General features: G+C 43.6%; 1 protein-coding gene and 1 pseudogene across 1 annotated transcript in view; one reads left to right on the top strand and one right to left on the bottom strand.

Annotated features, from left to right (window-relative positions):
- Window positions 1–27,638, bottom strand: part of PTPRT (protein tyrosine phosphatase receptor type T) — a 934,550-nt gene that overhangs the window by 605,828 nt on the left and 301,084 nt on the right. The window contains exon 10 of the mRNA XM_032592759.1: window positions 6,158–6,451. Coding sequence (XP_032448650.1) covers window positions 6,158–6,451 — 294 coding nt within the window. The remainder of the gene's footprint in view (window positions 1–6,157; window positions 6,452–27,638) is intronic.
- Window positions 23,860–24,640, top strand: LOC115510088 (annotated as a pseudogene).

Below are 27,638 nucleotides of genomic sequence, written 5' to 3'. Positions count from 1 at the left end.
GGACTGAAAACATAGAGCCCGCCTAAGGATGCTCACTGAAGACAGTCAGGACTCACCTCCACTCCCTGTTCACAAGTTCTCATGCTCATAAGCCTTGGCTTCCCAGGAAAGAGAGGGGTCTGGATAACATGCTTCTCTCTCCTACGTAGGACTTAGACAAAATCAGAAAAAGACCAACTCCTATCTCCGCCCCTGACCTCATCATCAGGTACCATTGTAGCCACACATCAACGAACCCAGAACACCTGCAAAACCAGTGTTCACCATCTTCCCAGGAGCTTAGGGCTTCGGCACTAATCCACCACTGTCTGAGCAAGTAAAGACAATGGTACTAGAGCAGTCTTCTTACAACAGGGTCCATCACACCATCAGTTTAGATTCCAACACCCTCTTGCTAGGCTGGAGATGTTTTTTGTTTTTTGTTTTCTTCCAAATAATGTTCATTAAGGGGCTTCTATGTTTTGGATTCTCTGCTAGGCTTATAACTTATCTCACTGAGGCTTCGCCACAAAACAGTGTATCATAATCTCCTGTAAATGGAAGAAACGAAACAGAGACACAGACAGATGCACTGTCATCCAGATACAAGTGCCACCTTGAAATAAAAACCAGATTCTTTTTGGCTCTAAAGCCCCTATTCTTCTCACTAAATTCTAATGACTACTCTTACTTCATTGAGCTCAGCAATTTGAATTTCTCCTTTCTATTTCCTTAGAGAAAAGAGACAGACACCTATCACTTCAAGTAGGAATCCATAAATATGTGAATAAAATATAATGTGCAATCAAACCTCAGGTGGAGGGAATACTAAGTGAGCCCTCCAAAGCAGCAGTATTGCACATTTCTGGCTGTACAAAGTCACTTTTCATTTGGAAAACCTAAATTCGGCAATACCACAATGAAGTGGGTACCCAGGCAATGGGGCCTTTAATTTACAGGGAGCAAGCAATCACAGGGAACTTCTGATCACCTGCATGCTAGATTGTGGATTTGTGATTCCACAACTGCAAAGTGATGGTTACTGCCAGAGTCTGGCTCAAGCAGGACCTTTAAGGATAAGGGGAGGAGATTTCCAGAGCACAAGAGAGCTAAATTTGGGTTGCTTAAGACCTGTTTCTGAGATAAGGAGGAATAGGTCTCTCGAGAGTAAAACCGGATCCATTCACAAGTGGGTGTGACATGGAGGCAGATCTGGGTGACAATGAGGGAGAATGTCTTTTGTCTAATGCTGGGTGATAGCTTGAAGGCATCAACAAGCAGGTGCATGGCCCATTAAAAGTGGTACCTGCAGAAAAGATGAACTGGACCAGTGTGGTGTCCACACCTCTCATCATCTCACTGGCCTTCCCCTATTGCTGACCCTGGTCCCCATTCTCAATGCTGTTGACCTTGGTTCTCCTCGTGGAATCCAGATAGTTGATGCTAGCAGCCTCTGCTCTTTTAAACCTACATGATATTCTGTTTCCACATAGGACCCCAGCCAGAGTTTTATGATAACCAGACCAATATTAGGTAGAGAGTAAGAGTAACCACCCAGGATCCCCAGCAGTTAGAAGGTCTGCTATGGGAGCGCATGATCTTCCCATCAGAGATAGCATTCAAGGTGAGGCTGGGTGGGCACCAGACAAGCTCCTAGGACCCAACTAGTATCCATGGATGTCTGCTGTTGGGGATGTGCCAGAGAAAACCACCCATTGTTCTAGATAAGAAAACGTCTGCGAGTCTAGATTATGATCATCGTGTTCTGAAATAGGATATCTTGTGAGATGATGAACAACAAAAGAAAATGGTACACCCATTCACATGCTAGTCAGTCCAGAGAAACGGACATGTCAGATTTCCTGCTTTAACAATTCATAACCACAAGAGCAACAAGTAATAATTCATTTTATTACAGGCATCTAAAGAGTATTTGGAGCTTTTCAAAGAACTCTGATGTAAATTATCACATATGCACCCCACGCCTGTATCTCAGGAAGGATGGCAGATGATTAAAGAGAGCAAAAGAACAAAACGATGAATGAAAAAAATAAATGAATGGGGCATCTCAAGGGAATAGTATGAAGAAAGAAAATTAGACTGCTTTCATTGGTACTAAGGAGCCCCTTTGATTCTAAAATGCAGATGCAATCAGGTAGTTCTCAGGGAAGATGAAGGGATACCCTGCTGGTCCCTCCTGGGCTCCAGGCTTCCATATGCCATCACCTGCTATGCATCTTTATCTCAAACACAACATATGCAAACTTCAACTCATTCTCTCATCCCTAACCCATCTATTGTGTCTTGCATCTCGCCCAACAGTTCCACCACTCACCTCCCAGCCATCCAAACCAGAAGCCATGGAGTATCATCTTTGGCCCTCTTCTCTCACCCCTACATTCCCTGTGTGATAGTCTGTCCAGGTTCTGGCATCACTGGCTAACAGTCTTGCTCTGAACTCGAGACTATTGAGCTAGGTTGGTGCTTTGCAGCCAAACTCTTGAAAATGTCCACCTGTAAAGGTGTTACCCCGTTCCTGATGCACCAAGGATATACCCGGCAAGTGGCCTGTCAGACCTAGCAGACCTGGAATACATCCACACCTGCCCTTGCTGAATTGTCCCCCAGATATCTTCCTGAGCTACACCCATGCTTTAGCCTGAGCGCCTGCTTTAAGCCTTTGCCACCAATGCCTAGAACAGAGCTTGGCCCGGGGAAGGAGCTCAGTAGATGTTTGCAGAAAAGGCCTACAGCCTCTGTGGACTGACTAGACCATGCAGCTGGTCTCCATAGTTGCCAGTCTCCCTACCACGCAAACCCACCCTCAAGAGGACATGTAGAGAGGAAACCCCATCAAAGCATGTGATGGGGAATTCCTTGAGCCAAGAGACTTAGCTCTAAGAACTGAATTGATTTGCAATCTTGGGCTGATGATGCTGTGCCTTAGCTTTCCTCCCATTTACCTCTCAGAGCTGCCTTAAGGATCAAGCAACATAGTGGGCACACCACCAAAGCGGCACGTAGGTGTGGCACAGCGTATCAGTGATTCCTCAATGTGGGTATGCCTCAGCATCACTCAGAGGGCTCCTTAAAGCATAGATTTCTGGGCTCCACTCCCAGAATTTCTGCATCATTAGGTCAGGGCTGAGGCCTGAGAATTTGCATTTCTAACAAGTTCCCAGGTGATGCTGATGGTCCAGGGACTAAACTCTGTGAACCAGTGTGCCAGACCATTTTAAGAGCACTGCCTTTCCCCACCGACCTGGTTTTTCTCCCTGAAGTATGCTATTTCAATATTCGACTTTATGTTTATGTTTTACCCTTTTTGCTGTTTTGCTGGAATCTTAACATAGTCTGTAAATTCCTCTGGGCAGAAATTATACCTTCCACACTCCACATTCTCTCATTTTCTGTTTTGCAAAATAATGAGTACATTTCCAGTGCGATTAATAATAGAAAAAGGAAAGGGGGGGGGGACCCACACTACCAACCCCAATAAACAGCTTCCACAAATGGATACCAGCCCTGGAATCCTCTTAAAAATTAATTATGAGGCAAAGAATATTCTACCATCAGTGGCAATGTGGGAAAGAAGATTATGTTCTTGATGACACATTTTGTAAAATGTGGGTTATTCAAGATTTTAGCTGTAACTTACTTAAACACCAACATTTTTTGAAATATAAAACCACAAACAGCATTTCAACTCATAATTTTTATAGTGATAGTCAGACAATTGTGTTTTCAACATGTAAAATCCATTACACAGTCGTGGCAACAGTTTGCAATAGATTGTAAATTTTTATTGAGATGATCATCTTCCGATTGAATTTCAAAATGTATTATATGATCATCAGCAAATACGTCCAGAGGGGCTGCTAAAGGACTTTCAGTATCATTTATAAAGATCAAAAACCCTGGAAACTCTTAGATTTACCCTGTGGAAAAAGAAAAGTCTCATTGGTAGGACCAAATCAATTACTTTTATGGATGAATATTGAATTGCAAAGCTGAGATAAGGTATTACCTGGTTTAATAACATAATCTTATGTCCTTTTAAAGTAGTAGGTTTTATAATCAGGTTTCAATAAGGAATTTTGCGAAGGCCTGCTTTTGAAAACAATCAAGAAAATGGCATTTCTATTTATTATAATGGTCTGACAACATCCAAAGGAATACTCGCAAGCAACGGGCATCCTCACTAACCTTGGGTTATAGACCACCCAGACGGACTACTGAGGTACGTAAGAGTGATTACAGTCAGTTCTGCTATAGCTCTTGTTCTGACAACTCACATGTGTTCCAACATGATTGACCTATTAGGGGACAATCTGAGCATAGCACGAATGTCACATTTGCTATGTGTGAGTCTGCACGTAGAAACACTATGGAAGCAGAAAACTGCACTCGGCTCCACTGAGCCACGCACGAGTACAGAGAACGTACCCCCCTCAAACATCGACCTGCTGCCTCTGTTCACAGCACGTGCTGTGAGCCCCAGGCACCCACAGCTGGTGTCATGACTTTCCATCATGTTCAGAAAGCCCTCTTCATCACCACCCCAGCTCACAGGCTGCAACCTGCTTCAAAAGCAAACCCGGGGTCTCTCTGCAAGGAAACACACTCTATGTACTGCAGTATTTATGCGTATCCTAAGCCACTGACAGGTGTGAACTGTGCGACCAGTTTTACTATTTTCCTTTTTTTTTTAATGTGTCATTGATGAAGAATGAGCGAAGTACCCTAATCCCATTTTCCCCCATAACCCTGATAGTCTTTATCGCATAACTTTCCATACTACAGTGATTTTCAGGGACGCGTATGTCGCATTATAGAACAAATTGTATTTTGTTTTTTTCTTCCATGGGGGCCGCTGTGCCGATGGGTCCTTCTCTCCCCACCCGGAACCCATCAGTGATTCTTCCTCCCTTGGAATCCAATGGCTCATGCTGCTGCTTCCCTGGTCCCCCCTGGAAGAACCCCAGCACTGTATTCCATGCCAGTGGCACAGACTTCTCTATCTTTTCACCGTGGGGTGACCAATGATCAGTGGCATTAGAGTCAGAAGAACCTGAGTGCAAATCCTGATGGTGCCACTGGTTAATTCTACGACTTTGGACAAAAGGTTTGAAAATATGGAGTCTCTATTCCTTCATATATATGTGAGATAAAAGTACTTACATCAAATGGTTAAAGGGCAAAAAACCACACTGAGTTCTTTTAACTTCTTGAGTTACATTCAGAGCTGTAACATCTCAGGAATACAGTCAGGGATAAAATCCTAGCCAATATCCCTTATTAGAATCACCATAGAAGCCTGGAGTTCCTGGGGATAGGATATAGTTGGTTCAAAAGAACCTTCTCAGACACAGTCCCAGCCACCAAATTCTTAAGCAACAACCAAAAACCTCAGAGAAACTGGGGGAGGCACAAGTCCCCTGGGGTATACTGAGCCAGGAGCTTGGAGGGATATAGAATCCAGAGGACCCATGAAGGGACAGTCCCAACCCAGACTGTTCGGTTGGAACCAGAAGGGCCTGAGGGATACAGAGCCAGAAAGCTCTCAAGGACTAAAGCAGTTCCAGAATCCACTGAGAGGCACTTTCAGAACCAGGAAGTACTCAAGACAAAGTTGGCATCAGGAACCTTTCAGAGACGTAAATAGAACCAGGAACCCTCAGGAAAAGTGTCAAAACCAAGAGCTCATTAGGGTCACAGGCCTAGGCAAGGAATCCTCAGGGACAAAGTTAACATCACAAGCACCTGAGGTAGCTAACAAGAATCAGAAGCACACAGAGGTGTAGTCCAAACGAGGCCGTGACAAGGCACACTTTCAGAGCCAGGAGCCCTGAGAGACACTTTGAGCACTAGGAAGCCTCAGACTTACAGTGGCACCAGGAATCCCTGGAGGCACACAACCAGTGTCCCATCGGAAACACTGTCAGAACCAGGAACTCTCCAGGACACGGCTGGAGTCAGGTGGCTCTATGGGTCCCAGTCATCACCAGAGCCAGGAGGGCCTCGAAGGCAAGACCAAAGCCCTGACTGTTGCCTTCCACAACAGGAAGCACAGTCGCATCAAAGAAGTCTAGGAATGACTGTCGCAGAATGCCAATAGAAGGATCACTCAGGGCAACTGCCTGACCTCTCGAAGCAGAGTCAAGAAGGAAGCTCTTACCTGCACACTTGGTTCTGGTGGTGAGCGGAGGCCCTGGTGGTCCCGTGCCTCCCTCCCCCGGTCGTGTGAGCAGCACCCGGATCTCATACTCCACATCAGGGTCCAGATGCCATAGCTTATAGTTGGGAGAGTCAACTATGTGGGTCTCGGCCCAGGTGCCCGTGGTGGTGCGGTACTCCACCTCCTTCAGGATGATGGGGCCATCCCCGATGATAGAGTTGGCATTCGGTTTGATCCACAGGTATGTGGCCCCTACGGCCAGCAGCTCTGGGGGGGCGATGGGTGTGGGAGGCTCTGGAAGACAAGCAATCAGCAAAGGATGTCAGACCCAAATGGTTTACAGAGAAGAATCCAAGCATATAAGGACAAGAACAGAATTCCAGAGTGAGCCACTTACAGGAGCCCAAATCCCTTTCATGATTCCATTCACATCCTACCTTAATTTCTATGATTTTTTTTTTGTTTCAATACTGTGGTGAGAGATTTTTTTTAATGTAAATACCTGAATTGGTATTTCTTCTACCACATGACCATATCTCCATTTAAATAAAGTAAAGAAAGAAGGTAATTGTGAATAAATGGTTTTTCTGGAACACAGCAAAGCTGCCTGGGTTAATATTCTGTTTTCCGTCTTCAAATGAGAACATGCCCTTACTGAAGTGGAATTTGGTTCAAAACCCAGGAGAGTCTGAGGTTTGTAACCATTTCTTTCATAGCAACACATATATTCCTAGTAGAAGTTCTCCCCCAAATAGTCCTATGAGCCAAAGTAGCAAAAAGATGATGGCAAAGGAAAAATTCAGCTTCTTTTCAACTCTAGCGGGTTTCCTCCAGTAAGGAGGATGTCACAGGCACAGTGTCCTCTGTAGGAATCAAAGGTCAAGGGAAAAGTCAATGCAGAGTTATCTTGCATCCTGTATGGGTTGTTCCTCTTCCACTAAGTTCTATTTCTTCGGTTAAATAAACTAGAATTTCAACAAGCACTTATGGTAGGTCTTTCTGGCAATTCTTAGCCCATTGGCGTAGCTGCCGAAATTAACATTAACTTTGTATTTCTTATTTACCAAGAAATCTCACATGCACTACTTTGTGCAAATCTTGGGACACAATCACCTCCATTTTGATGGATTAAAAACAAACAAACAAAGAATCCAAGTGATTGGGTCACCTAACCAAGATCATGAAGCAGGTAAGGTAGGATGGAACCCACATCTCTATGCCTTCCCAGACCAGCTATTCCTTTGGAAAGCTGTTTGCTTATAGACACCCATTTTCTAGAACTCAAACTGGTTATGTTTGTTATTTTTATTTGTAGCAAAAAATAGCAGTGGCAAAGCAATAAAGAAAATAACAATAGGGGCGCCTGGGTGGCTCAGTCGGTTAAGCGTCCGACCTCAGCTCAGGTCATATCTCACGGTTCGTGGGTTCGGGCTCTGTGTCAACAGCTCAGAGCCTGGAGCCTGTTTCGGATTCTGTCTGTCTGTCTGTCTGTCTGTCTGTCTCTCTCTCTCTCTCTCTCTGCCCCTGCCCCACTCATGCTCTGTCTCTGTCTCTCAAAAACAAACACTGAAAAAAATTTAAAAAAAAGAAAGTAACAATAAAGAGAAAATAAGTCCCCTTATCTACCACTCAATATAACAGCCATTTTTATTTCTCCATGTTCCATTACAATTTCTATTCATATTTTTAATCCTTGTTCATACACCTACAGTAACATAAAGACCCAATGTTTTACTTCCCTCACTTCTTAGATTCTAAAGACTTTGTTGACAACATGGATCTTGCCATCACAGTCTTTAATAGCTACAGAACAATCTATCAGGCAATCACACTAACTAATCTCCAATTCTTGGGCACGGGAGTTGTGCCAAGTTTTGCTACAGTAAATAATGCTGCAATGAACATCTTTGTGCAAATGACTCCAATTTTTCTGGTCTCATATTTTCTTGGAACCAATTGCCAGAAATGGGATCTGTCAATGGATATGAACAAATTAATGATTCTTGGAGTAGAATTAGGAAGTGAAGAGTCAGTGGGTCGGGGAGTGTCTGGGAGTGGAGTATAATGCAGATGTGATCAAAACTTTTGGAGGGCCTCTGGGCTATTCAGGTGGGTAAGGCAGGTACAGGTTTCCATCTGGAACTCAGGTGAGAGCTTCGGGATAGATCAGACTCATTCAGTGTTTGCTTTCTGATTAATCACCTACCCACAAAGATTCTTCAGAGACAGAATAATTGCTATGAAACAGAGGTGGACGATATTTTCTCAGTGTGATTTGAAGCAAATCTTAAGGGACAACTTCAGATTGCCTCTATTATAGCCTGCCATTTGGTCAGAGAAGGAAATTAAGCAGATTAGTCAAGCTAGATGCTTTTCTTTACAAAGCCATGAAGGTTATTACTCAAGGCCTTGTTATCTCAAAGGTGTTTGCAAATTGATTTTTTGATAATTTGTTCCAGGTAGAGAAGTTAAGTTGGCAGGCAGATAATTTCTGAGCTCATCCTTTGTGCATTTTAAATATATAGACCTTTTGATCATCATTGTCAAGTCTCCAGAGTCCCCATCAGTCTACAGTGGGGCCCCAAGGGTGCTATTTTGTAGCTCTGTGATAACTCTGCTCAACTCCTTAATACAATTATTCACAGACTGGCCCTGGACAGAATTAAGAGCAGCAGACTTCAATACTTTGGGGCTTGGGCCAATCGACTTTCCTCCATGGTCTTTGCTCTGTTTCAGGCATTAGCAGTAAATTGCTGACCACCAGAAAGAAAATAAAGTATCAATCTTTCCAAATGTTTAATCTCTTTTCACTTATTTCTGGTGGTAGGTACAATATAGTAACAAACTTTCCCTCGAGTAAATAGATGTCTCCATCTCAAATGACTTACTAGTACACATGTCCCTCTGCAGACTAGCCAATACAATTATCTCTCCCTCTGTCCCCTTGACAAAGTATCATGAAGTACATCACGGTGCTTCCTGTACCTGGTTCTAAAACAGCCATCAGATTATTATTTTATTTCCTCTTTTGTTAGTAATCCAATTATAATTGGGGTTCTTTTTTAAAATTTAAATGCAAGTTAGTTAACATATAGTGTAGTAATGGTTTCAGGTGTACAATTTAGTGATTCATCACTTACATATAAAACCCAGCGCTCATCCCAACAAGTGCCCTCCTTAACACCCATCACCCATTTAGCCCATCCCCCACCCACCTCCCCTCCAGCAATCCTCAGTTTGTTCTCTGTATTTAAGAGTCTCTTATGGTTTGCCTCCATCTCTGTTTTTATCTTATTTTTCCTTCCATTACCCTTATATTCATGTTTTGCTTCTTAAATTCCACATGTGAGTGAAGTCCTATGTTATCTTTCTCTGACTTATCTCATTTAGCGTAATACACTCTAGTTCCATCCATATTGTTGCAAATGGCAAGATTTCATTCTTTTGACCACTGAGTAATATTCCACTGTGTGTGTGTGTGTGTGTGTGTGTGTGTGTGTGTGTGTGTGTGTGTACACCACATCTTCTTTATCTATTCATCAGTCAGTAGACATTTGGGCTCTTTCCACACTTAGGCTATTGTCGATGGTGCTGCTATAAACATTGGGGTGCATGTGCCCCTTTGAATCAGCATTTTTGTATTCTTTGGATAAATAACTAGTAGTACGATTGCAGGGTCATAGCGTAGTTCTACTTTTAGTTTTTTGAGGAACCTCCATACTGTTTTCCAGAGTGGCTGCACCAGTTTGCATTCCCACCAACAGTACAAAAATGTTCCCCTTTCTCTGCATCCTCGCCAACATCTGTTGTTGCCTGTGTTGTTAATTTTAGTCATTCTGACAGGTGTGAGGTGGTATCTCATTGTGGTTGTGATTTGTATTTCCCTGATGATGAGTGATGGTGAGTAATCTTTTCGTGTCTGTTGGCCATCTGGATATCTTCTTTGGAAAAGTGTCTGTTTGTGTCTTCTGCCCATTTCTTCACTGGATTATGTTTTTTGGGTGTTGAGTTTGATTAGTTCTTTATAGACTTTGGATTCTTTATAAGTCACATGCATGAGTGGTTCAAAGAGAAGTAGGGATATGAGACACACTTTTTTTTTGTAAGCACCTCTCTTTTTTTAAATGAACAGAAATATCAGGTTTGTCAGTTCTCTCTGAGACGAACTGCTCAAGCACACAATGCAAGAAATATGAGGCCATCTAATCCAACAACTGGAGTCATCAGAAAGGGAACCAAGGCCAGGGAGGGTCTGTTTACTAGAAGGTGGGGGCGGAACATTAGAACTTTGGGCCCTAGCAGAATTCCTGCTCCTCCCTTTTTCTTCTTGTACTTCTTGTACTTCTTGTACTTAATTGTTTAAGCAATTAACCAGAAGGATCTTTCAAGGGAGTCTATGCAAGTAGTTTTTAACTTTTGAGGATACATAGGCCCTTGCAAAGATCTGGTGAGAAATTTCAGACTCTTTTCCCAGGAAAATGCACATATGCCCACCATTTCAGGAATTCATGAACACTTCTGAAGCCTATACATGAATCCCTGAAGAGGCTATGCTGAGAATAAAGGCAAAGCACAGAGATCCTGCTTATGCACCACATGCCCATAATACTTTACACTTCTTTGAGACCCTGAAGCCACCCTTTGTTGCAGGGGCTAAAGCCACGAGTACAATCAGTAAGAAAATGGAACTTTGTGTAAACTTCACAGATCTAGTGCTTCTAGGCTCCCAGGGTCCCAAACATTTGGGTGAAAATAAACATTCTAAGATTTCCATGGGATAATGTGAAGTAAATGTCTAAGTCCCTCATGGCCATGACCCACCTAACTCATTAACAGATTCAACATTTGGGCTAAAATATTTTATGAAGACATGACCCTACCCATGAGATGCTATATCCTAACTAGAAATCTTCTACAAAGGCTGCCTTAGTAGTTTGTGTTGCTATAACAAAATACCAAAGGCTGGGTGGCTTAAACAATAGGCCTTTATTTCTTAGAGTTCTGGAGGCTATGAAGACCAAGGTCAAGGTGCCAGATAACTCAGTTCCTGGTGAGAACCCCTCTTCTTGGTTTGCAGATTATCTCCTTGTTATGCCCTCCCATGGTGGAGTGAGAGGGACAGGGAGAGGGAGAGGGAGAGGAGCTGGTCTCTTCCTCCTCTTATAAGGGCACAAATCCCATAATGGGAGCTCTATCTGCATGACTTCATTTAAACCTAATCACCTCCCAAAGGCTTCCACCTTCCTAATACCATCACATCAGGGGTTAGGGCTTCAACATGCGAATTTGGAAAGGGCAGGGGGCACACAATCATGCATTATATAACAGAGGCTTTGTTTTCAAATGCATCCTTCTCTTCTCAAGGTCATGGTCTTGGGATGGACAACCTTACAGAACTCTCTGTGAAAGAAACCCCAACCAGTATGTACTCTCTGCTTCTCATGTGCCAGACAGAGTGCTGGGTATGGGGACTTTAGTGGTAGAGAGAAAAGCAGGCTCTCCAGACCCATGGAATGAGAGCGTAAGGCAGTCAATTAAAGCAGCAATGCCAATAAAGTGGAAGGGAAAGGTCATGATGGGGGTGGTAGAGACAGTTAATGAGGTCTACGAAGGGACCTAACCTGGTGCAGAGGGAAGCTCTTGCAGAGACAAAGCTCACAACCCTTGGGCCTTAAATTCATGTTACGTTTGCGAGCAAAGAGAGAATGTCTTGGGGGTCCTGTCGATCTGAGTTGTTTGGGAAGATACCATACAGGCTCAGAGTGGTAAGCAATTAAAACTAGGTGCTCAGAACACTCTTAATCCACTCATCCTACAAACACTGAACACCTGCTATCGGTCACATGCTGTTCGGAGCACTGAGGATTCAGTGGTAAACACAACAGACACAATCCTGGTTGCCAGAAGCTCACATTCTAGCTTTCACTCAAGGACTGCCAGAAAGAGAAGTAATAAGAAGGTAATTCAGAAGCTGAGGAGGAGGAGGAAACTGGAGGAGCCCAGGTGCGTGCTTCTGGATCAACCAAATGATGTGCATCCGTACAGCAGAATACCGTACAGCAAGGAAAAAGGAACAAACTACTGACACACAGCATGAGTGAATCCCAAAATTATGTTAGGCAAAAGGAGGAGAAAAGAAGAACGCATAACGATTCCATTTATATGAAAAGCTCAAGGAGAGGCAACATTGACCTATGGTGATAAACAAATTACATACCTGTGGGAGCAGGTACTCACTGGGATAAGGAATAAAAGAACTTTCTGGAGTGTTGAAATGCACTTCAGACTGATTTGGGTAATTAAATAATAAGAATAGTGTTCCCTCTGGTTGAGGCGACTGCCTGGAAGGGAACTTGAGAAAACTTTCTAAGGTAATAAAAATTTCTGTATCTTGACTAGGGTTGTAAAACTCATCAAACTGCACTTCCAGTATTGTGCTATATGTCAATGATTTTTAAAAAGTTTAAGGAAAATAAACAAAAATATGGCTTGCCTGTGGCCCAGCAGGTGGGAAGAATGCCACTAAATTTTACCGAGAGATGAACCCCAGAATACCTGGAGGAAGGAGCCTCTAATCACATATCGTTTATCTCCAAATAATTCTATCAACATCATCAGATGCTTGAATTCCTATTATTTTTCAGGACACACCAGTTCTCATCCATGAGGCTTTTCACATATGAAACCACGAACCCCCTTTATCTACTTGATCCTGAACCATCAACTGTGTAGCTAGGAATAAGTTTTTCACATTTGGTGACACTCTCTGCTGACAAAGTCTGGAACCAAATCCAGAGGGACAAGGTCTGGCCTTCCGGGAGCTGAACTCGGAGACTGCACTGGCCCCTTCCAACCAGGCATCAAAGCACTTCAAGGACAAGACTGTGTGAGCCACCCACAAGTAAGTCCTGGGCAGCAACTGCCCTGGACCTGCCAAGGCTCTCCTTCAACACGTAGGTGGTGAGGTGACCCCTTAATATAATTCTGCCTTGTCCTCAGGCAGCAATCTCCAGACCAATTCTATCTTTCTTTTTCCCCGCTGTGAGCACTTATAACAGTTTGGCTCCCCAGAAATTCCCACAGACAGCAAAAGTGCTTCAAATAGCTAGAGAGCAAGCTTTGTACCTATGCATTGTCTGCTCCAGACAGAAATCAAACCTTTGGAGAAAAACTGAATGTTGCTAGGACGTAAAGTGACCCTCGACATGTTTAAGGTGGATATAACCTGGCCTCTGATGCTTTCCACCACCCGCTGCCCCCTATCTGATCACCTAACTGCATCACTATTGACTGACCCATGAAGAGTCTGCAAGAATGCCCCCACCCCATTCTACCCACCAACATACACACATAGCTCATACTACTTTATTATTTCCACCTCCACACTTTTGCACATGCCAGTTTTCCCGATTAGAACATCTTTCCTTTTACTTTTAATCAAACTGGGCCCATTTTTCTTTTTAATTCTGCTTCATAACTACTCAGCTGTACGACCACATGGCACATAATGGATGCTCAAAGCATCATGCTTGTTAGATATTCTACTGACTGGCACGCAACACTGTTTCATACAATAATGAATTAAGGATCAAAAAGAAAAAGGGAGACTAGCTGGAGATCAGGGTCCAAATCCTTCTTTGACCTGCCTTTCCACTAACCAGCTCTGTGACCCTGGACAGACCACTCAATCTTTGAGACTCTCAATGTTTTCATCTTTAGAATGAAAGATGGTTCTACAGTTCTAATTAGAAAAGTATCTAAAGTCTCCACCAGGAACTGTAGGGATTCTATGTGCATATGTTCACGGACTCTAACCTGTGTCTTGTCACCCAGAGACCCCACCTTCTCCTTCCATGGCATGGACTCATGAGGTCCCTGAGCAGAAGACACAAGTAGACATAGCACTAATTTACCAAAACATGCCTACCAGAATTAGTCTCTGTGCCCTAGCCTAACATATAGTCAATAATTTTTGATGTCTTATGCAAAAGAAAACATTTTATAAGTTTCCCCTAAATAAGAGTTTGGAGTTGCCATGAAGAAATAAAAAAGAACAAGAAGGAGAATATCACAGAAAATAGTGGATGGACATTCACAGTAAGGATTGGAAGTGTCTGGGGAGAAGACATCAAATATGTGGAACAGAACAATAATCAAAGACATACCTAAAGAAAATTTCTTTGAAATAAATGGAGCACTGAGTTTACAGAGTATGAAGAACATAGTGGGCTCCCGGCAAAATCAATGATGAGACTCAAAATTAAGCACAAACTGATAATACGTTGAAATACAAGACTAAAGAAAAGTTCCCGCAAGCATCTAGAGACACACAGATCTCCATCAAAACAAAAAAGACTAAACAATTGGTTCTCAGACCTCAGCATTTCAATTCGAGATACTGCGATGTAATGGTGAAACTGGTGAAAATAGTAGTAATAATCCCAAATGACTGCAGTGGCAACTAATATGTAACTGCAAAATTTTATGCACCTGTCACTGTTTCTTACTGACTTAGAATATTAACTCACCATCTTCATAGCAACTCTATGGGTAGATACTATTATGATTCACTTTTTACTTAAGAGAAGAAAGAGACGCAGATTAACTTTCCCAATGTCCAACACCTAGTCATTCAAGAAGCCAGGACTGGGGCCCACGCAGCCTTAGGATGAAGGCAGAGGGAGAGGTCCCCATCCGTAATAACATAATACACGCACACGGGTTTTAAGAGGATGTTTCATGACCCAAGAATTTTAGAGCCAGCTAAGTTGTGGTACAGTTGCACAGCCAACAGAAAGATACTCTCAGACTCTTCCTAAAAAATGCAAGAAATACAATGTCTGCTTGCCCTTCCTAAGAGAAAAGATCACTTGAAGAAAGGCCCCAGTCCACCTTGGGATGAATCAAAATCCTAACTTTAGGATGGGGGAATTCAGATACTAACAGGATTTATCTTTTGGACACATGGAATTTCTGTGAAATAGTCTCTCGCTCTTCCCCCTTCTCCAGGTGACTCACCTTCCCTTGTCCTTCAAGAGAGCTCTCCTCTGGGATGCCTTCCTGGATATCACCTCAAAGTTGTGTTCTCTGTGTTCTGTGGTTGTGTTAGCCCAGGGTCCCAAGAAACAAAGCTTGAGACAAGGATTCTGTGCAAGTCATTGATTGGAGGAGTTTTTAGAAGGAGGCATGGTAGGAGAAAGGTCAGGAAGCCAAACATGGATGTAGTTTGGAGCTCTGGAGCATTAAGTGCACAACCTCACTTGTCCCTCACTGAGGCAAGGGCATCAGCCATTTGCACCGTTGTGTCATTAACCAGATACAGGCTGCTCTGAGAGTGCAGGCACTGCCCGTCAGCCAAGCAGCTCCTGTGTGGCTGAGAACAGTTACCCTGCAAAGGGTGCAGTCATTTCCTAGGACTTCTATAACTACGTACCACAAAATGGGTGGCTTAAACCAACAGAAATGTATGCTCTCATAGTTCTAGAAGTGAGACGACTGAAATCAAGGTGCCAACAGGGACATGCTCCCTCTGAAGCCTCCAGGGCAGAATGCTTCCCTGCCTCTTCTACCTTCTGGTGTTTGCTAGCAGTCCTCAATCTTCCTTGGATTATAGATGTGTCAGTCTAATTTCCGTCTGTGCCTTCACATAGCCTTCTTCTCCATGTGTCTGTGTCTCTACGTCCAGATTTCCCTTTTCTGATGGACTCCAATCTTACTGGATGAGCACCCACTCTACTCTAGTATGACCTCATTTTAACTTAATAAATTACATCTGAAAAGACCCTCCTTATTTCCAAATGTGGACATGTTCTGAGGCTCTAGGAAAAACGTGAATTTGGGGGGAACAATCAATATTAAACCCAGTACAAGGGGCAACTGTGAGGCTTTAGCCGCACCCATGGCCACTAGGGGAAGGGTGCACCGTCCTGGGGATCGGGCACCAACAGCATCCTCCGTAATTGACACGGTCCTCAGTGACCCCTGGGCACAAATTCATCACAAAATTTGTACAGCACACATAGACTACTTGTTGATGGATCTGTCTCAAGGACACGGGCCAAGCCATTTTCGCCTATGTCCCCAGATCCTATCACAGCACCTGCTCTATGGTGGGCTTGATCCTGGAGTCACAATACTTCAGCAGTTTTACCTCCCCAGCATGGAAGGCCATCCATGGACATTTACTCTTCCCTTTTCTGGCACAAGTACTGCTAGTTCTTAGGATTCTAGGCAATTCTTTTTTCTATGGCTCAGCTACCTTTTAGCCAAATGCAGCTGATTCTGGTGGCACCCAGACAAAGTTCTCTTGACTTATCTAGAGGTCACGTGTGGTTTTGGTGGATAATACCACCATGAGCTGATGACTTCCTACCTCCAGCACCTGCATTTCCATGGATGGTAGCTTTCTACAGCTGCCAGAGTTTGATGGCCCCACTGTAGGGTAGACTGGGCATGCCAGGGTGTTATCACTCCCAGGTACAATTCTTTCCCAATGAGGAATATGAGGAGGTGGATAAACACCCCAGTTTCTTTGATCCTTGGTGGAACAATGGGCCTGCTCTACTCAGTCTTTTTTTTTTTTTTGATGTTTGTTTATTTTGGGGAGGTAGGGGGGGTCAGAGAAAGAAGGAGAGAGAGAGAGAATCCCAAGCAGGCTCGGTGCTCACAGCAGCAACCCCGATGTGGGGCTTGAACTCATGAACTGTGAGACCGTGACCTGAGCCAAAGTCAGATGCTCAACTGACTGAGCCACCCAGGTGCCCCTTTTCAGTCTTTTAAGGGATCACTAGTGGGAATGAGCATCAAATACCTCCCAGAACTACCAGCTCATTCATGCATCCTTTAGGGGAAGCCTTCCTTCCTTTCCTGCCTCACTTACTCTCCTCCTCTACCAGTGTTCTCTTCCATTTCCAAATAAACTACTTGCAAAATGCTGTTGCAGGGTCTGGTTTTGGAGAAATCCAAAGTAAGGCATTATGAAAACCAGGGCAAGTTACTTCTCTGTGACTCAGTTTCCTCATCTGTAAAATGGGGGTGATAACAACACCTCCCTCATGTGGACTGCCACGAGGATAACATCAGGTATTCTAATCAGTAGTCTTAAACAGTCCCAGCACATTGCAAGTGCACTTAGTTGGCACTAAGTTGGGAGGAAACTTAGTTGGTACCCTCATTTTGTGGCCCCCATAGAAAGACACAAAGATTCTATTAAATGCATTCCCTTTCCTGTGTCAGGATGAAGAGGGGCTGCAGCAATGTCAGAGTGTACTCCTGCCAACATTTCCACAAGCAAGTACATTTAAGAGCTTGGCCTCGGTCTACTTAACACAGTCATGTTGCAACCAGTGAAGTCATTTAAAAATGCATAATTCAATAGCGACTTAGCACCAGGCGAGATTTCATGATCTGTAACACTCTGTCTGTGCCCTGCTCCTCTTTTTCCCCAGCATATTGATATTTTTGAGATTACTCTTTGCTGGGCCACTTCCCAAAATTAAGAACAGAGTAATCATTCCAGAAGAGCCTTTCTTTCCTTGACTGCTAATCAAGAGTCTATCTCCTCGAGGGAGGAGCCTAGGAGAGCCTAGAATCTAAACCTTCAGAATTAGAGGCCATGTCACAGAAGCATCTTGTCATAGAACAGCGCAGGTCCATGATCCGGCATCATTTGACTCTCTGCCCCACCCTTTCCCAGCAGTCTAGCTATGGAGAATTGGGTGGAAGAAACTCGGGCCTTAGCCAGTTTGGGTCTCTGAGTTCCAGAGACATCCAAGTCAGTAACACCTGCGGGATGCAGAGAGCTATTATTCCATGGGACAAGGGACAAATGCTCTCTCAGCACCATGTGCCGGCTCTACCCCAGGATTTACACATATGAACTCATTTATTCCTCCTATCACACTCTGAGGCAAGTACTATCATAGTATCCATTTTACAGATGAGGAAACCAAAGATATGTGCCAGTTACTTACCCCCAGACCTTTGGCTTCAAGGCCACCCTATTGTAACTGGCTCTGTGATTCTGGGGCAGGGATTCTACAAACTGCATTTTGGATTCCCTTGCCAGCTTTGGCTCAGCGCTCCCAGTGGGAGGCTGTATGTGGAGACTAGAAAGGTGGAAGAGGGAAGAAGATGCTCTGCAATCTCCCATCTGCCCCCACAGATGCAGTACCGTCTGTGGCCTCCCTCCTCGGAGGACCAAGCATCCCCCAGTGGGGCTCTTGCTCCATACTCCTATTCCCTTGTGTTACCATGGCCCCGGGTGTGACAGATGCTTCCTGCAATTCCTGGCCACCTTACTGTCCCAACATTTGCTCTGGCAATCTCCCAACATGTGTGTGATTCCCTTCAATAAAACTATCTGTCTGAGGGGCGCCTGGGTGGCGCAGTCGGTTAAGCGTCCGACTTCAGCCAGGTCACGATCTCGCGGTCCGTGAGTTCGAGCCCCGCGTCAGGCTCTGGGCTGATGGCTCAGAGCCTGGAGCCTGTTTCCGATTCTGTGTCTCCCTCTCTCTCTGCCCCTCGCCCGTTCATGCTCTGTCTCTCTCTCTGTCCCAAAAATAAATAAACGTTGAAAAAAAAAATTAAAAAAAAAAAAAAACTATCTGTCTGAAATACCTACCATGGTTTGGGGTTTCCTTCCCGGATCCTCACTGACAGAGGAAGACATTATAATTATCTCCACTCTGCACGTGAGGACACAAAGGCACAGAGGTTGAGCAAGCTGCCCAAAGTCCTGCAGCCGGGATAGCACTGGGATACCTGGGATGGCCCGCTCGGGTCTGGGGGTTTAACACTTGCACTGAACTGCCCCACTGTTCTCCACATCCAGGGCAGCTGGAGAGTGAGGTGGGCAGATAAGAGCCAGGGAGATAAGGCTTTTTTTGTGTTCAATGAACAAGTACTGAGGGCTGGTTCTATGTTCTGAAGACAGTGAGTCAAAGCAACTGTCTCTACCCTGGAGGAATCTAAGAGACTAGGGAGGGAAAGAGATGTAGGAATCAATACACTGCAGAATCAAGTGAAAAAGGCTGGACAGCGGCAGGCCAGGGTCTTGATGACACAGAGAGGAGTGTGGTACACAGCATAGTGGTCCTCAGAAGATGTCCATGTCCAGGGCGGGGGGGGGGGGGGGGGGGGGGGGGCTGGGTGGCTCAGTCAGTTAAGAATCTGACTCTTGGTTTCAGCTCAAGGCATAATCTCATGGTTTGTGAGTTCGAGCCCCACATAGGGCTCTGCACTGACAGCACAGAGCCTGCCTGAGATTCTCTCTCTCTCCCTCTCACTCTCTGCCCCTCCTCTGCTCTGTCTCTCAAAATAAATAAACTTAAAAAATTAAACAAATTAAAAATAAAGATGTCCACGTCCTGCTCCCCAGAACTTTACAGGGCAAAAACATCTTCAAAGATGTGATGATGTTAGGATCCTGAGCAGGGAGAGTATCCTGGAATATCAAGGCGGGCCCAATGTAATCAGAAGGCTCCTTATAGGTGAAAGAGGAAGGCAGAAGAATCAGAGTCAGAGAGGGGTGGAAAGATGATGAACAGGTAGTTTTGAACACGGAGGAATGGGCCACTAGCGAGGAATGCCAAGTAGCCTCTACAAACTGTAAAAAGCAAGGCAACAGTCTCTCCCCTGGAGCCCAAAGAAATGCAGCCCTGCTGATCCATTTGACTTCTGAGCTCCATATTTGTAAGATAATGAATTTTCATGTTTTATACCATTGAGTGTGTGGTAATTAGTTACAGTGGCCCTAGGGAAGCACTGGGAGGAGGGAATCAGATGGAGGAAATGAGGGAAGACTTCCTGGAGACATCAGATCATGAAGTCATGAAAGAAGAAGAGAAACTAATGGGCACCTGGGAGGGAAGGGCCTTCACAGAGATGAGGAGAGACTGGGTCGCTGAAGAATAGCATCACCTGCTGAAACATAGATAGGGGTGGGGGGGAATGGCAAAAAGGCAACTGGAGAAGTCAACATGGACCAGATAAGCAAGGGCCTTCCTGAGGATCCTGGGCCTCATCCTGAGGCTTTGTAAGCAGGGATGTGACACGGGCACCTGTTCTTTCTGGACAACTCCTCAGTGCAGGGTGAAGAACAGGTCTGAAGGAGAGACATGAGAGTCAGGGGACATCATGTCGATCGCTGAGAGAGAAATGACAGATATTGGGCCAAGGTAATGGTCATGGGGCTAGAGAGGCAGCGGACTAGACACAGATTTAGGTGACTGGCCAGGATTTGGTCACTGATTGGATTGAAAAAGGCAGCAAGGGGGACGGGACCAGTATTAGCACAAGACTAGGATTCACCAGGTCAGGTGAGTCCTGGCACATGCATGCCTGTGGAGCCACAGTCGTGCTCTGACCTCCATGATGTCTGCCTGGCCCACACAAGTGCCATCTACCTCAGGCTCCCTGCCTGGCATCCCAGAGCGCTACATGGCTTCTGTGCACAAGGCCCAATATTCTGGATTCCATCCCTTTGCATTTTCGTATTCATTTTCACTTACAATGGGCAGTGAGACAGACAGAGTTTGGCTTATAACCTCTCTCTTAATTTTACAACTCTGGGCAAGTTAATTAATTCCCCCTCAACCTCAGTTTCTTCATGTGTAAAACCAGGGTAACAGATATCTCACTGGGCCCTTGAGAAGACCAAATGCAAATCTCTGAAACATGACAGGCCCCGAATAAATGTGAGTTATTCCCCTCTTTCTCCCATCCCTTATGGCCTCCCACCTTGTCTCTCTCCCCATCCCACAGCCCCCTCCATTATAAGGCCATTCCACCATTTCTCAAGCCTCCTGCCATCTCCACTCTGAGCATCTGAGCAGCACTCGGGCATCTGGGGCTCATGTAGCACATGCGATGAAATCAATTTCAGCTTTATGCATGAGGGAGCCGCTAATCTCCCACTGGGACAGGCAACCCACACTCAACAAGCACCAGGGGGAAAACATGGCAGCCTTCTTAACAGAACATGTCTGAGAAAAGCTGGAGTAAAGGGAAAGGAGGTGGGAGGGAGGGAGGGAGGGAGGGAAGAAATACGCAAATCAGGGCAACCTGAGTCCAGGCAGCTCCATCAGTTGCTATGCTACCAGCCACAGTGAGAGAGCAAAGGGAGGGAGCTGGGGCTTTAGAGATATTGTTATTTTGCAAATTTCTCTCCTCCGAACATCCCTGTGTGCAGGGTGGGAAGGGGGAGATGCCCAATTCCTCTCTAAGCTGCCCAAATGACCAAAGTGACCCAAATGGCTAAAGTTACTACAAACATTCACTGCTCTCAAGGAAAAGGCATCCAGATGGATTAAAAGGAGAGACTTACCCACAACTGCCTGCTCAGCTTGTGGGGGGAGTTGAAGAGGTGAATGCCCCCCTTTATGGAAAGGAACTGAAAAAGTGGCTTCATCCAACCCACCACCCCTCGCCCCCATAGGCTACTTCTATGTTCTGCCATATCCAGTGCAAAGACAGAGTTAGCATTAGCAGGCCTAAACAGCAGCCCTTTGAGAAAGGACTCTGGAGCAACAGAACATGGCAAGGTCTCATTAGACCACGGGCCACCATCACCATCCCTAGAAGCCACAATCCTAACTCAAGCAGGCAGACACTGGGCTCTGATAACAGAATTGGTGGCTTCATGTTGGGACCCATCATAGGCCACTACAGGTGGGTATTTTTGTGTCAGGGAGAGAATATGCACAGAGAGAAAGAGGGCAAATTTATTGGTTATCACATTTCAGGCACTATTCTAGATATTTCGAACATCTTAATCATGTATTTCTTAAGCACAGACAAAGGGAACCCCAAGAAATACAGAGCAACCTCTGAGGGAATCTACAAAGTGACAGTTTTTAGATAGAATGCCTTCCTGGGACAAAATTCAACTTGAAGACAGAACGTAAAATAAGCTTGAATTTTTACATGCATAAATGGTTCCACGGGAACACCACCTTTACACAAAGTCTTTCACAGAATACTTCCAAACTCATTTTATGAGCCTATGATAACTGTCACACCAAGACCTTACAAGGATATCACAAGAAAAGAAACTTTCAGTCCAATCTCTCATAAACAGAGATAAGGATCCTATACATTATATTAGCAAACCAAATCCAGTGATACATAAAAGGAGTAATAGATCATGACCACACTGTGTTTATTCCAAGACTACAAGATCAGTTTAATATTAGAAAATTAATCAGTATAACTCATTGTATTAACAGACTAAAAGATAAAAATCAAGTAAGAATCTCAAGAGATGCCAAGGAAGCATTTGATGAAAGTCAGCATCTATCCACGATAAAACTCTTAGCGAGATAAGAACAGTGGGCAAGTGCTTTAATCTGATAACAAGTATCAAAACATAGTAAACATCACAATCAACAGTAAAATACTGAATGTCTTCCCCCTGATTTCCCCCATTTTACTGGATGTTCAAGCTACTGCAATGGGGCAAGAAAAAGACATAAGAGATACAAGGATTGGAAAGGAAGTAATAAAGCTTTCATTATTCATAGACTATGTGATTGTGTATGGAGAAAATCCCAAAGAATCTCAAATTATGATGAAAATCAAAAGCGAGTTTAACATACTTTCATATATTAAAGTCAATGTACTTTGCCGTATCGTATGCTAAGTTTCAATCAACAAAAAGGAAAGAGCTTTAAATCATTTGTACAATATGCATAAGCCTTTCTAACCCTGCTTCTACTTCTGCCCTCTTCAGATCTATTCTCCACCCTGTAGCCCAACTTATCTTCCTAAGGTAACAACCACATTCCATTATGTGGCCTCAAATACCATGAGTGAAGTGGCCCGTCTGTCTGTTCAGCCTCGTCTGCTGCCACTGCCCCTCTCGCTGCACAGGCTCGAGACACATACGTCTGTTTTCAAATATGCCTAATGAGTTGTGATCCTTTCTATCTCAGGGCCTTTACCCACACTGTTTCCTCTTCCCTGTGCTTCACCTAGTTCACTCTGCATAGCCCAGCTCAAACTTACTTCCTCCCTGACTTCCCCCATGCTCTCAGACATGCTTTTGGTTTTATTTGTGAGGCTGTTCTTCCTGGTTTTCTCCACTAGAATGAAAACACCACAAGGGCAGAGACCACTTCTAGATTTCTACCTATTCACAGCAACTGCCTTGATCCTTAGCACACAATAAATGCTTCCTAAGTACGCGTTGAATCGATGAGTCAACACAAAAGTTGAGGCAATCTATTTTGTTTTGTTTCACTAAAGCTTGGAGCGCAGAATATTTTGAGAGTAGAGAGGGGCTTTAAGAATTGGTAGTCTGATATTATCAGGAAATCCAGCAGTATAAGAGGTCTTGAACAGAGCACTCTACCTCAGAAGAAGGGCTGCTGATCCTTGCCCAGAAAGGCCCTACTGGTTCGGGCTGAGAAGTCAGCTTGTCACTTTGAACATAAGTGTTAATTCTTTTTAATTAAAACTATTTTGAGATAATTATAGACTTCCACAAGTTCTAAGAAATAATAGGTCCTATGTATCTTTTACTCCGCTTCCCCAATGATAACTTTGTGCAAAACTATCATGCAAGAGTGAGGACCATGTTGTTTCCGAATATCCTAATCCCAGGTACACCAGCGGTTGGAAAAACCCGTGCCAGGCAAAGAACTTGCATCCAGATCAGGACTGAAATACATTACTGTGGGTGATTTAGCTCAAGAAGTCTTATCATGGAGTCTGGCAAGATGGCTTTTCCCAAGAGCATGCCAAAAGATGCACAGATGATGGTACAAATCCTGAAGGATGTGGGGATTACAGACTAGGAGCCAAGAGTCAGAAATCAGACATTGGAGTTTGCCTTCTGTTAGGTGACCACAATTCTAGACAATGTAAAATTATATTCAAGCCATGCTAAGAAAGCTAATGTTGATGCAGATGATGCGCTATTGGCAATGCTGTGTAATGCTGATCAGTCTTCTACCTCTATCCTCCCCCAAGAGATGTTTTATTAGATATTGCAAGGCAAAGAAATCAAACTCCTTTGCCATTAATCAAGCCACAGCAAGGCCCTAGGTTACCATCTGATATATTCTGCTTGACTGTTCCAAACTAAAGACTTAATTAAGTGTTTACAAAAAAAAAAAAAAAAAAAAAAAAAAAAGGCATCTCCTTCCGTGGGAATAATAGCAGTCCAAGTACTCCCACACATGGCACACCAGCCCCACAAACCACGTCTGTGTCAAATACAGTAGGGACTCCAATGTCCCTCACAGGGCAAAGGTCTACTGCACATACACCCACTTCATAGTCCCCAACTGTAAAAGCATCAATTCCTGCAATGTCCATGATTCACAATGTTCTGATTAATCAATCCATAATTAATTGGGTCCAAAAACATGCTTATAACCACTAACATGGAGGCCATCACAAAATGCTGCCAAGGAATCATCAAATGCATTGAAAAGAAAATGAGAAGATGGGGATGATGACTATGACTATGACAATTTGTAATCTAGCCTTGATGCTTGTACCACGTGCACTTGGTCTTGAATCCATTGTACCAATATTAAATATGCATGCCGGGTGTTTTCATGTTGTGTTATAGAAGACCTAGATGATATTTAATGAATAAATAGTTATCCTTTCTGATTGAGATGTTGGATTTTCTTTAATAGGATTTTTCATCAGCCTTTAAGTGTAAAAAACAAAATTGTCATTCATCAAAAGAAAAAAAAAATCTATCATTCAATATCACAACCAGGATGCTGACATTTGTAAAATCAAGATGGCACGTTTCCACCACCACAGGGATCCCTCATGTTGGTCTTTATGACCACACCCACCATCAATGAAGGAGTGATCTGGGCTCTGCATCCTCACTAAAATTTGGTGCTACCATTTTGTTTTAGCCATTCTGGTATGTCGTGATAGATCATTGTGGTTTTGATTTGCACTCCCCTAATGGTTACTGATACTGAACATCTTTTCATGTGCTTATCTGCTGTCTGTATATCCTCTTCAGTGAAATGTCTGCTCATTAACTTTCACCTATTTTCTAATTGAACTGTTGGTTGCTGTTTGGTTTTCTTGTTGTTGCTGTTCTGCTGTTGAGTTCTAAGAACTCTTTATATATTCTAGACACTAGTCCTTTGTCACGTATGTGGTTTGCAGATATTTTCTCCCACTCTGTAGCTTGTCTTTTCATTCTCTTCACACGGGCTTTTGCAGATCAAAAGTTTTAATTTTGACCAGGTTCAATTTATCCATTTTCCCAGTTGTAAGTCACACCTTCTGTGTCAAATCCATGTTAATTTTTTACTTTTTACTCTACTCAAATTCATCAGTACTCACAAATCAGTTCAGGTTCCTGACAAAATTGTGTTCCATCAAACATTCAGTTGGCAAACACATAACTATATTTGGTTCTATTTCCTGCCATAGAGCATTTTTCAGTAACACAGAAATACTGAAAAAATGTGTTTTGTTTTGCAAGTTTTAGTGGCACTCTTCATTTATTTTTTAGAAGCATAATACTTTTAAAATTATGTTTTCAATCAGGATGATGGATAGTTGCCTAAAAATGGGAAACAGGAAGCATATGCTCAAAACTATTAAAAAGATGTAAGACAGTGAAATTCAGAGCCTACAACCTGAGAGGCATGTATCCAGCATGGCGCTGTCCTTCAGAATCCCTTTATTGGACTTGACAGAGAAGAAGATGGTAGCATTACCTCAAATTCAATCAGTGATTCATTATTAAGCAGCTGTCAATCTGGGAAGTATAAGATATACTTAGACACTTAATATGCTACTTTTATTATTGTAGAGCTACAAAGAGCTAAACCTCAGTATTTCCTGTGCCAGAAAAATCCTGGACAGTATCTGCAAATGCCCATCACTTTTTGGTGATGTTTGGAGACCCTAATTGCTGTAGACAGTCTCTAAAATGGCCCCCAATGATTTACTCTTCTGGTATCTACATTCTTGTTTAACCCTGACCCTTTGAAAGTGGGCTAGACCTCTTGTTCACGTCTAACAAATGGAGGATAGCAAAAGTGATGTGACGCTGTTACTTCCGAGATTAGGTTACAAAAAGACTACCACCTTCCTTGCCCTCTCCCTCTCCCTCTCTCCCTGTCCATCTCTCCACTCTTCCTCCCCTTCTCTCTTGCCCTTCCCTCCCTCTCCTCCCCTCTCTCCCCTTCCCCTCTCTACTTCCTTTCTCTCCCCCCTCCCTCCCCCTCCCTCCCCTTTCCTCCCTCTCCTTCCTCCTTTCTCCCTTTCTTCCTCCCCACCCCCTCAACCTTATTGAGTTGTTTTCTGGAGAGCCACACATTCCCAAAGAAATGAAATCTTCAGCCAACAGCTAATGAGGCTCTGAGGTCAACAGCCATGTGAGTGATCTTTTAAGAAGATCTTCTGAAGGCTGCCCAACAGCCAAGTGAATAAGTGAACTTGGGAGATCTTCCCTCAGACTAGACTTAGGATGACTGCAGCCTGTGAGAGCCCCCAAGCCAGAATCACCCAATCAAGCTGCACCATGATCCCCTAGCCCATGCCTGCAAGACAATAAATCCTTGCTGGTTTAAGCCACTACACTTTGGAGTAGTATGTGACTAATCCAGCATAGATAAACAATTAAAGATTTGGAGGAAGAATTTTTTTGTGACTAAAAAGGGAAACATCTTGGCAACAAGTTAATATAAACAGGCACAATCAAATGCACACACACCATGCTTCAAGCTTCCTTTAAGATCAGTTTCAGAATCACCTTTGAAATTAAAGCATACAAACCAGGCAGAAGACTGGGGAAGACTTGGCTGAATCTACTTTAGATAAAAATAAAAGGACAGCCTACTTTTACTAAAGAATGCCCTCAAAGGAGACATTTTAATGCACTTCAAGGCGTGTCTGAACATTTGGTAAGCCCAGTGCTTTTTACTTTGCAATGGTAAGCAAACAAGGGCATTAACATATGGCCACTTTGTGTATTTATTCGATGTATTATATGATAGTGATATCTATGAAGGCATTAATTTTTAATTACTTGAAAAAAGATACCTGGTAAAGAAACTGTCCACAAGATAGGGATGGATATTTGCATAGATGGGACTCAGTGTAACATAGATCCAACTGCAGGGCAGGACAGAGGGGTCTACACTAAGGTATCATAAATTCAAATGTTCTAGCACATACAGAACCATTTACTAATAAAACCTAGCCTTAAACTCTGCCTCTTTATTTCTCAATGTGGTGATATAAAATGAAAGAAAATGTTTTAAACTCACCTTTGTACTCATACATGCAATAAAATGAGAAGTGAATTTGAAAGCTTGCCCTGCTACAAAGATATACCTTGGCCTGTTCAGTGGGGCACATTGATGGTCCCAGTGAAATTACTATCATTTTTCATTGAAGAAAAACACATATAATAACAAAGCTTTAAAAAAAAGTCTTGCCTAAAACCTCTTCTAGATCTTAATCAGGAAAGCAATCTGATTAAAGTCAC

This window comes from Lynx canadensis, chromosome A3, assembly GCF_007474595.2.
Source record: "Lynx canadensis isolate LIC74 chromosome A3, mLynCan4.pri.v2, whole genome shotgun sequence".
In the NCBI taxonomy this organism is placed as follows: domain Eukaryota; kingdom Metazoa; phylum Chordata; class Mammalia; order Carnivora; family Felidae; genus Lynx; species Lynx canadensis.
Note: the sequence above shows the minus strand (reverse complement) of the source record. Positions and strands in the feature narration are given on the sequence as shown.